The 11,891-nt window shown below is 36.1% G+C and overlaps 1 protein-coding gene across 1 annotated transcript; it reads left to right on the top strand.

Annotated features, from left to right (window-relative positions):
* The first annotated feature begins 285 nt into the window (after positions 1–285).
* Positions 286–5,633, top strand: LOC137739490 (ATP-dependent 6-phosphofructokinase 6-like). Its single transcript, XM_068479077.1, has 13 exons — positions 286–569; positions 1,548–1,594; positions 1,705–1,744; positions 1,855–1,917; positions 2,004–2,141; positions 2,405–2,563; positions 2,671–2,724; positions 2,892–2,960; positions 3,067–3,196; positions 3,463–3,719; positions 4,582–4,630; positions 4,765–4,919; positions 5,189–5,633. The coding sequence occupies exons 1-13, from the start codon at positions 312–314 to the stop codon at positions 5,390–5,392; spliced, it is 1,623 nt and encodes a 540-aa protein (XP_068335178.1). The 5' UTR covers positions 286–311; the 3' UTR covers positions 5,393–5,633.
* The last annotated feature ends 6,258 nt before the right edge of the window (positions 5,634–11,891 follow it).

The following is an 11,891-nucleotide window of genomic DNA, read 5'->3' as shown; positions in this document are numbered from 1 at the left end:
GACTTGGGTGGAACGCGTTTAACACCACCATGACGTATCAAAAAAATAACATAAATTTTAAATATAATACCGTCGCCACAAAGATGTGAATTGACAAACCCATCCTTGTACGTAGAAATAATTCAATACATTCTCAAAACATCTTTGAAACTGTTCTAAATTCTCGCCCAAGAAATTCACATAAAAAATGAAATTAGAAAAGTAAATTTTCCAAGTCAATACGTGGGAGCTGTCCGATTAATCGTCATCAACGGCTATAAATACGCGGTGCAGTATCTTGCCTTTTTAGTACTAGTCCCGAATCTCGAGATATGGCCAGCACCGCTTCCATTTCTAGGCCCAGGTTCCGCTGCTTCGACCCTACTAACTCTTACACTGCGACTCCCGATCACCCTCGCTACTTCTCGGCTTCCCCTCCCACCTCCAGCCCCTCCACTCCCCGAGTGAACGGCCCCTCCAGTGGCAGCATGGCAATTTCCGACAACTCCGAGCCCAAAATCGCCACGGGCCCCGGTGGCTACGTCCTCGAAGATGTTCCTCACTTAGTTGATTACATCCCCGATCTCCCCGTAACTCTCTCTCTCTCTCCCCCTACTTCTCTCTTTTCTAAGGCTTTGTTTGGCTGATCAGAAAAAAGTTAATCGGATTATCAGTGTTACATGCTACTTACTTGCAGACTTGGATTGCTTTTTTTTTTTTTTTTTTTTTTTTTTTTTTTTTTTAATTCGAAAAAAAAAAAAATTTAATAATTGTAGCTGCTAAAAACATGCGATCTTCTTCTGGTTGGTGTTTCGCATGTTCGGTGTTGTAGTGGCGGTTGCTTTTAGGCGGTGAGTGAAACGCAGCGTTTTGGCATGACTGGATCCATGACAAAAAAGCTTTCGATTTGTTCTTTTGTTGTTTCTGGGACTTGTTTAAGTTGCGTTTTAAGTTAAGTAATCTGATTTCCATATAATTAGGTTCTTGAGCTTTTAGTTGTTTCTTCAGTAACCAGAATTGTGGCGACTTTTCTTTTAATTTTTTAATTGTTTTTGGTATTTTGTGCCCGGTGGATATTGCTAAATTGTTATGACTAACATTATTTGTTTTAGATTTGATTCAATGAAAAAAAGTGATGACATTTAGGGCTTGTTTGGAGTGCCTCTGGAAGAGTTAGAAGCGGTTTCTGCCAATCAGAAGTGCTTCTGATTACGTATGGAGAAAAACTTTCAAGCGTTTATGGGTTGTGGAAATGCTTTTTGGAGAAGCGGCTTTTCGTCAAGCACTTCCTACTGCTATTTGAGGAAGCGCTTGGATCTGAAATGAATATTTCTGCGTGTTTTTAATAAAAGAAGATCAAGTAAAAGGGAGCAGAAGAGTCCTAAACAGGCCGTTAATTATCCACGGAAAACAAATTCTATAATTTTTGTGTTTCTAACATTTGTGCTTGCTAAGTGTGCTTTGAGGGGTGAATTAGTTCTCTGTATGAGAATTCTAACTGGATTGTTTTGCTGCAAGGGGAAACGAAATCTAACACGCAGTTTTATATGTTTTGTGGCATCTCGCAGACATATCCCAATCCATTACAAGACAATCCGTCCTATTCGGTTGTTAAGTAAGTTTGACTCTTTCAGCTCCTTTGCTTTACATTCACTGCAATTGTGTTTCGTTCAACACATTTTGTTGTGATCTTATAATTCACAAAATTGATCTTGCTTTGGCCAGGCAGTATTTCGTTAATGCAGATGATACCGTTGCTCAAAAGGTGCTCTACTAATAATGCATTTGTTTTTTGCTCAAATTCGTACTGATATGAACATTTCTATATGTTACAACTTCAGGTTCTCTAATTCTATAATGTTTTGCTTTGTATAGATTGTTGTTCATAAGGATAGTCCAAGGGGGACACACTTTCGACGCTCTGGACCACGTCAGAAGGTTTTACATTCCTAATTTTTTCCCTGTATTTATCGTCCTTGTGTTATGTATTCCAGACAAATCACATGCAATTGGATATTTCTCAGGTGTATTTCGAGTCAAATGATGTGCATGCGTGCATTGTGACATGTGGTGGTCTATGTCCAGGACTGAATACAGTTATTAGGGAAATAGTATGTGGTCTGTACCACATGTATGGTGTCAAAAGAATTCTTGGAATAGAGGTAAGGCATATTTGACGTATACTCAAAGACATTTTAAATCTCCATCTTCATATTGCAAAATAGGAGAATAAATTGTGCAAATGTGCATGAATAAAAAGTTAACCGAACCTTTTTGTTCCCTTGCTCTCATTCTACATGAGGTAAATATAACAGACTATAATTTTAGGCCTGTTGGTGGATAATTTGGCCTTCAATTCAATGATAATCTTTTATCATACGGTTGAACAATGTCATGAACTAAGGAAGTAATTTTCTCCATGTAGGGTGGATATAGAGGGTTTTATGCCAGAAATACAATCCCCTTAACACCGAAGGTTGTGAATGACATCCATAAACGAGGTGGCACCATCCTTGGAACCTCGCGAGGTGGGCATGTTACCTCAAAGATTGTGGACAGCATCCAGGACAGAGGAATTAATCAGGTCGATCTTGTCTTATGTTACTCTAGATTTTCAGATTTCATTTTATGCTGCCTTTTCTTTCTTCAAACAAATTCTGTGCATAGACTAACTATGTTTGTGCACGTCAGGTTTATGTAATTGGAGGAGATGGAACTCAGAAAGGAGCTTCGGTGATTTTTGAGGTAATTCCGTTTGATGTGGCCATACTAGCATTCATCTCCATTGCTACCCAGGCACGAAGAATTTGGAAGATTCAACAATCTTGAGAGTGTTGGCCAACAATATGGGATGAAATTATAAGTAAGTTGAGCCCAATAATTTGTTATTTACCTGCCATTATTCAATGCAGGAAATCAGGAGGCGTGGCCTCAAAGTAGTGGTGGCAGGAATTCCCAAAACCATCGATAATGACATTCCGGTACTCCCTTATTCCATGCATCACTTGTCTGATGTATTTGATCTAAATCTAGCATTTGGTCTTGGAAGCAGTCTTAATTTTGGGTTCCATAATTGCTTTTATTTAGGTTATAGACAGGTCTTTTGGTTTCGACACTGCTGTTGAGGAGGCTCAACGAGCCATTAATGCAGCCCATGTTGAAGCAGAAAGCGTTGAGAATGGTATTGGCTTCGTCAAGTTAATGGGCCGCTACAGTGGTAAAGTGTCATTCCTCTATAATCTTAGGAAGATAATGTGAAAATAGGCTTCTGATGTGATGTTATTATGTCACTTGATACTATCTTATTTCTCCAATTGATATGATTCTCCCTGACCATGTGTAATAATTGTGCCCTCTGCATATTGACTAGATATCCCTTAGTATATATTGGGTTGTTGACTATGTGCATCCATTGACGAGACTAACTGTGGGGTAACAGTCACTGTTATGTAGTTCTTATTCTGATACTCTCTTGTCACGCAGGATTCATAGCAATGTATGCTACTCTTGCTAGCCGAGATGTTGACTGTTGTCTGATTCCAGAATCGCCTTTTTATCTGGAAGGACCAGGTGGACTTTATGAATACATTGAAAGAAGACTGAAGGAGGATGGTCACCTGGTTATAGTAATGGCTGAAGGTGCAGGACAAGAACTTCTTGCTGAAAGCATGAACCAGCAGGATGCTTCTGGAAATAAGCTTCTCCAAGATGTTGGTCTCTGGTTATCGCAAAATATTAGGGTAAGATGCCAGCGTTATTTCTATGCCTGATGTTAGAAATGTTGTTAGCCCTGCCTCATCAGTGTGGTTTGTCTTTTATACACTTTTTAGCTGTTGTAAGCATGTCCATTCTGGAATAGGGTAGGGATGCACAGTAGCCTTTTTTCCTTTTGATATTCAATGTTCTAAAAGACGGGCGGCGGGCAGCGGGCGGAGCGCCTAGGCAGACTTAAGTAAATCTGTTATATTTTGTGTAAGTAAGTGTCTATTTATACTTAAAATATAAATAATTACATCATAAATTACAAAATAGAATGACATATATATTATGAAGCATTGAAAATTTGAAACATAATGAAAACATGGGGACACAAGCATATAATGTGTGTTCATTTAAGTATTCAACAAGTCTCTTACAATTTATTAAAAAAATATAATGCAAAATGAAAGTTATCTATTTTCTGTCTAAGTGAGTTGCAACCTAGGCGGATGTCTAGGTGAGTCTGGGCAGGCTAGGCGGTCTAGGCGGGTGCCTCAGCAGGTCTAGGCGTCATTTCTAAATTTTCAAACGCCTAGGCATTAATCGGGGCCGTGGCCAACCGCCTAGTGCCTTGGCAGGGCCTAGGCGGCACTAGGCGGGGATTTTTAGAAGAGTGTTGATATTACCCCCCATTAGAAAACGGGGCGGGGAACTCAAGAAGACTTTGTCAAGCAGCCAAACGCTTTTAATCTTAAACAAACAATGTAGCCACAAGCAGTGTAGCCTACTTGTTTGATGACGTTGACATCATATGCTATTGTTTATCCCTAACATTTTTAAGTGACTTAACCGTGGGTATGCCACTTCTTACCATTTGTATTGGTTTTGATTATGTTCTTGTAGGACCACTTCTCGAAACAGAGAAATATCACTATAAATCTCAAATATATAGGTTTGTTACACTGAAACATTGCCTCTTTTCGGATTTTGAAGTATTACCCTTTTATTGTCTGATTCTACGGATGTTGTCGTAAAGTCTGGTGGAACAACTTACATAACCTAACAACTGTCATTCATTTCTTGCAGATCCTACTTACATGATCCGTGCAATTCCAAGCAATGCATCTGATAATGTATATTGCACCCTCCTTGCTCACAGTGCCATTCATGGTGCGATGGCTGGATACACGGGCTTCACTGTCGGCCCTGTTAACGGGAGGCACGCTTACATTCCGTTCCGTGTAAGTTGAAAGTTATTCTTGGTTTAATTAGCTATCTCAGTAAAAGAAGGGAAGCACATATGATTCGGAAGTGGGGAAACTCTAGCATGTTACATTCCCCTTCAAAAGCTAATAGGCAATATGACGAAGCAAGTGATACAAGAACATAGGCAAAAAATCGATTTTACATTATTCGGGATACAAGAGCACTCTCATTTTTGGATACTGCCATGAATTGTCATTCTTGTGATTGAGTCGTATGCTCAAGTTGATTGTTCTTTCATGCGCAGTGGGTGACCGAGAAGCAGAACAAGGTTGTGATCACTGACAGAATGTGGGCACGGTTACTGTCGTCAACCAATCAGCCAAGCTTCTTGGACCTCAAGAAGGTTGAAGCAATTAAGAAAGAGGAAAAGGAAGAGGAAACAAAAGCCCAACTGATAGTTGGGGAAAACCATACTGAAGCAACTGCAGCGTCTATACCAAAGGAATAGGAAAGGGTTCAACTAGAAGCATGTTTCCGAAATCAAAGATTGTTGTGTTCATGGCGCTCTTATTCATTGTCGCTCCATCTGTCTTCATGTGTGATGTAATTCTTTAGAAGAGCACCCTAAATCTGTCGCTGTTTTGTGTTTTCGTATCGTTATCTTTAAAAGGAGTCATTGTATACTTATGAAACAAATGAGAAGTTATGAGTTGTGGGCAGATATGATTCCTCTCCACTCTTTTTCCCAACTAAGCTTTCCCTACTCTTTTCAGAATGATTTATAATTAGAGGATTGGGCTCATTTATGCACTGTCCACCTGATAACTATGAACGAAATTTTGGATGCATTGTGGAGTAGTATGACGGTGGGAAGGTAATTGACCATCTACAAAAATTCAGGATGGTAGTTCGATGAAATAAAAGTTAGGTGGAAATGGAAATTGTTCACAAGTTCGGGGCATAAATCGGAGAAACTACTTACAATAATCGCTTAGTAAAACTATGCATGCTAGTTAGAGTGCATGCTAGTGATGCTTTTGGCTACAGGGCTCTCGCTATCTAGGGTGCGGCACTCTACTGCTTCGCCTAGCAACACAACGTATATGTTGCTCTCCCACAATTCCGTTTTCACGGTTTAGGTTGCACCCATTTTGCTTGCCGCTACTACAGAAATCGTCTTTGCTTTCTTTTCCTTTGGCTACTAAGATGTTTCAATTTGCCAAGTTGTCTCTTGTCTGTCCATGGATTAAGCAGTAGTTCGAAAGGTTAACCTATTCAGGAATCTCCAAATCTACACTTATTTTCAACTCCTCGAAACATTTCGTCGCTTACATTTTTCCCGTCTCCGGTGCCTAGGTATCCACCGTAAGCCTTCCCTGTTTGAACCTCACCTTTAACTTTATTTAAGGCCATGTCATCCCCTAAGGTGGTGCTAAATGTGCTTTCCTTGTTGTGGAATAAGAAACCTTCGTATCTTAATATATTAATTTATTTCGAGCTATTAGAGTAGGTTCCACTTTTTGGGGAATATGAGTCGAAGCAATAACAAGAATATTTCTAGTGAACATTTTTCCACAATCCTTAGAGAGATAGTTCACTAATAGGCTGAGGCATGAGTAATTCAACTCTTACGACTTTGTAGAGAATTGTGATCTTGGTAAACAGTCGCAAGGACCTGGTCACTGCGACCCCCTTTGTGAGGGGGCACCCCTTCACTTGAACTTACGGGGCTATTTTGCCAAGTTCCTTAGAGAGAGTTGTCTCACGCCCCTAGGTAATCTCTACTTACCACCTGTGTCAGTTTCGAGTACATGTACCCTTTTGTTGAAGGTCGTTCAAGCTTTTCCTAGGAGCATGGCATGGGTTACTTCAGCGATGTGGCGCCTGATACTCAAACATTGGCTCGAGCCATTTTCCCTACCCCTTCTTACCTTGAAAAATCAGAGGCACCCTGTGTCCTTGAACTGATAACCGTCTTTTGACTAATCTAGCCTCCTCTGCCCCAAGTTTTAGCTTTTATGACCCAGTGACCCCTGTCATTCTCCTTAGTTTCTAACCTAGCGCAATTGTGGGACATCAAAAATGGGAAGTTGATTGTTAGTTTTATTCCTCGCTAGTTGACTTGCCTGTGCTTTTTTCTTGAACTCTACGATCGGAATTAAGGAATTTGCTTTATAGCATCAAGTAATGGGATATTTATTTGGACTTTGTTAAACATCTCCATGATTTCATTGTAACAAGTGCCTTTCTTGGGCACAACCAACCCTATACGGTTTATCATTTTTATCATTTATTCCCTAGCAGGATGTGACATATTACTTTTTGATTTACCAGAAGCAGAAGAGGAGTTAGTATACTCGGGTATAAAATTTGGGTTATTTTATGTTTGCTTTCTATCTAAATTTATTGGTTTCTTCATTACTTGTAACAGTTATTGGGAGGTTAGAATATATTTATCCTGGACACGTATGTTTATAAGCTATTTGAAATAAATGAAATGTGGAGTTTTGGAGCGATAATTGGTATCTTTATTATATTAGCTAAAACTTATTTGTTCTTGTTCATTCCTATCACAAGAAGATGGACTTTACCGAGGCTAAAAATGGACCTACTATTGAATTGATTATCGGGCAGTAAATATTGTAAAGGACATACTAGATGCTATTCTTATAATATGCTTGCCTCCAGGAGAGTTATTCTGCGGAAATGCTAGTGTAGGACGATCCACTTTGACTATAGTTCACACTTTTGTATTACCTCTTCTTAACACACTTTTGTATTGCCTCTTCTTACCGCCATGTTTATCTTAATGCACTTTCCAATGATATGTAAGCAAGGTATTTTTGGTCCTTTATAAAGAATATATACAAGATTACATTCATTGTAAAAGAGAATTGTTGAACAAATACATGTGTTCTTATCGATATAGAGCTAAACCACTGAAGGCCTTCTATAATATGTTAAAAATACATATTAAAAACGTAAATTCTATATGTATTATTGAAAAATGTGTGAGAATAATGTGTATTAAACGTGAAAATTTTCACATTTAAAGTTAAGTTGGAGTTTTAAAAAAATGTGCAATTTAATGAATCGTTAAGAAGTGTATAAAAACATAGATATTTTAAAAAGTACGTACATACGTGTTTATTGTGCATATTATACGATAATTTAAGACATGTACGAAAAACATAAGTATTTTAAAAAGTACATATGTACATGTTTCCTAAGCATATTGTACGCTAATTTAAGATGAGTACAGAAAACAAAAGTATTTTTTAAAAGTATGTGTGTATGTATGCATATTATACGCGAATTTACTAACTATTGGAGATACCATACTTTTTAGACCATATTTTGTAAATTACATGATATAGTAATTGATAGTGGAATTCATTTCTTAAGGATTTAAATAAGGAAATCAATCATCAATCGCCACACTATGTAGTCAATAAAATATCGTTTAAAAATGTGGTATCTCTAGCATCACTATATAAATAAAAGGCAAAATCATACTGGTTTTATTGTTTTTGAAAATGCTTGGGAGATCACATTTTGTAAACCATACCTAAACCCTCTCTTTAATAGACGTAGGGTCCACAATATAAGTAAGTCTCACCTCTATTAGAGAGGTGATCTAGATGTGGTTTACAAAATATTGTCTCTCTTGAATCACCATTTTTTTTAAATAACGAATTTGAGTATATCTCCGATTTTCCTCCTTAACTTGCATTTACTGCCAATTCTCACGTTGAACTTTTATTTTGACAAATATTTTCTCGTTATGTTATTCATATTCTATCTAATTATCCACCTACAAAAGTCACATGGGTCATTAAGGATTATATTTAGAAAAATGTTAAGGAAATCATTTTAAAAGTAGAATTCTTTATGAATTTTCTGTCACCTTATATTTTTAACATAACATTTTATAATACTATTTTCCTTAACTTTGGATTACTCTACCACACCTAATTCTTTGTCTTTTCGTTTTTTGTAATCATTAAGAACTCATTAGTTATGACTGCATTAAGTGCTAAATTTATATCGATGTCTACTGGTGGAACATAATTCAAAGATGGCAATTAGCTACTCAACGTGTTCAAGTTCAAGCCATGCACCATTTGATGATCGTGTTCAAGATTCTGAACACTCACGAGTGTCATTAGTGCATGGCAAGATTGTTGTATTGAAAGGTCGCTTGAGAGAAATACGTGGTGGTTATCTTCATGGACAAGGATTTCGGTCTATTGTCTCGAATTTAAACTATTCATCTCTATGTAGTTTAAGATAATTAGTGTAAATGATTTTATCATCTCTTTAAAAAAAAATATAGTGATATATACACGTGCGCGTGCGCACACACACACTAGCCTTTTTTCATACGCGTTGATTCTTTTGGTTTTTTATTTGAAGAAACAAAAAGCGAAAAACAAAATAATAATTTATTTTAAAAAATAATAAAATTAGTTAATAATCACTTTGTGGGTTTTTTTTGTTTGTGATTTTCTTATTTTATTTGAAAATTTAATGAGAGAGGGCAATTTTGAAATTATGAATGTTTCGCCATTTTTTGCATTCTCTCTTTATATATTGTAACTTTTCATTGCTCCTAAAGTGTAACATCCCATATCGTCTAGGGAGTGGATCCTGTAAGCCTTATATGTATATTTCCATCTCTACCTAGCACGAGACTTTTTGGGAGCTCACTGGCTTCGGAGTTCAACGGAACTCCGAAGTTAAGCAAGTTTACGCGAGAGCAATCCCAGGATGGGTGACCCACTGGGACGTTCTATTTGAGTTCCCAGAAACAAAACCATAAGGGTGTGGTCGGGGCCCAAAGTGGATAATATCGTGCTACGGTGGAGTTGGGCCCGGTATTTAATGGGGGCTGTGAATGTGACATAAAGGCTAACCTATTAATTGTTCATGACTCAAACTTTAAAAGGCAATTGGTTGGAATGATTACTTTTTGATATTTGGTTATAAAAAATAATCAATTTTTACCATGTCATCATTATATTATCGTTGTGCATGTGGTCGTTATGTCATGGTTGTGTCATTGATCAATATATCATTACTAAAAATTAATCATTTCTGTAACTAAATGTTCAAAAGTGATCATTCCAGGTAATTGTCCAACTTCAAACAATTGCGTGTTTGAATTAATAATTGTCTATTACATGTACGTCTTCAACACTCCATTTTGTAAAGCATATTCCATATATGATTCTTACTAATGTATCGCGACAAAAAAATTGACACACTTAGAATAATTAATAAAGCATTAAAAAGATAATCGTAAATTGTGACATGATGTCACATGAGCCTAACGAAAACCTAAACACGAAACCTAAAGAAGGAAAATTTTGAGTTGTAGAGATTTTCCTTGTTACAACAACGGGAGGAAAATGAACTAAGGAGGGGTAACATCAACATCAATCTTTAAGAAAGAAATTAGAGCAATTAGCAGAAATAATTACTTTTTGACATTATGCAGAGATGATTTGGTGTTATGTGATTGTTATGTCTTCTACGGTAATAAAAAATGATACCAAATGTCAAAAAAGATTGTTCCTGTTAATTGCCCAAGAAATTAATGATCTTAGTGAATGATGCCTTAAAAATACAGTTATACTAAAAAGTCAAAACATATGATGACTCGTGTTAAGTTTGAGATACAACTACCTTGACGCTTTTATTATGTATGTGTCTCTCGAAATTGGCTACAATAGAAGGTCATAGTTAATTATGTGCATATATGCATTTAACACAATTACCGTTGAAGAGTGCACATCCGTTAGTTTATTGTTCAAAACACATATCTAGTCCATTCGATTGATGGATGATTTGGACTTGTTTTCTTTATTTTATGGGTCAATGATGTTTTAGACTTTGGTTCGGTGGCATGCATACGTTTCAGGCTTCCAATTAACATCACATATTAAAATTTAGAAAACTTTAACGAAAAACTCATAGTGCTATTTATTTTAATAAAAAAAAATCATATTTTAAACTAAAAAGTCAATCTTGGTACTATTCACTTTACCTTTATTTTTTCATTATCGTTAAAACTCAAAATTTTCAAATTATTTACATTAGTTTTTCTTAAAATTTATTCAATGAAGCAAGATATATATCGCTGGAAGTTTCCAATAATTTGTTCAAAATAATTATTAATTTAATTTTTTGACATTATAAAAGTATTAATTTATTTTCCATTCCCAGGCACATGGGAACTGAAATCTACAGTAGGTAAGGAATCAATGCAAACTTGCAAACTTGAGTCTCTTGTCAATTGTCTCTCTCCTCCATCTGTACGCAACATAAACGAGAAATTTTTTCTTATGATCGGAACATAGGTAGTATATTATATGTTTTTATATAAATGATAAAATTTTTTATTTTTTAAGTTATTAAAATTTTAATATACAAATCCCACTATTTATACCATGACACGTGATGTACTTCTTCATAATCCGGTTACACTAAATTATCTCTCCAAGACAATTATAGGTGTTAACTAAGAAACTAATTCATCACCTTTTATCTAGCAATATATAGCAAGAAATATTTGTAACATTATATGGAAAATCATACATTTGTTTGAGAGACACTTGACCAGTAATTATGAATGATTTAACGGAAGCTTCTTTTAGTTTACTGAAAGATGTAACAAGAGCTTATCCTTTTAATAAATTGATAGTTATCAGTACTTTAAAAAGTAGTAGGATTCTCTTCCCTTTTTTTTCCTCTCCTTCCTTCCCATTTTTTTGAACCGTCACAGTTAAGCCACGTCAACATTTATATTAATTTTTTTATAGAAAGAGAAAGACAAAATAGAGAATATAAGATGTGGGGATGAAAGGAGATGGAAAGAAGATGGAAGATAATCGTAGTTCCTTTAAAAACCCATTTACACACCGCCCCTAGTTTCTCCTTCAATCTTTTACCAAGAAGGAATTTATGAAACTTTATGTTAATAATAATTATCTCCAAAAAATAAT

The sequence above is a fragment of the Pyrus communis genome, chromosome 7 (genome assembly GCF_963583255.1).
Source record: "Pyrus communis chromosome 7, drPyrComm1.1, whole genome shotgun sequence".
Lineage (NCBI taxonomy): Eukaryota > Viridiplantae > Streptophyta > Magnoliopsida > Rosales > Rosaceae > Pyrus > Pyrus communis.
The sequence above is the reverse complement of the archived record's forward strand: the minus strand, read 5'-3'. Positions and strand labels throughout refer to the sequence as shown.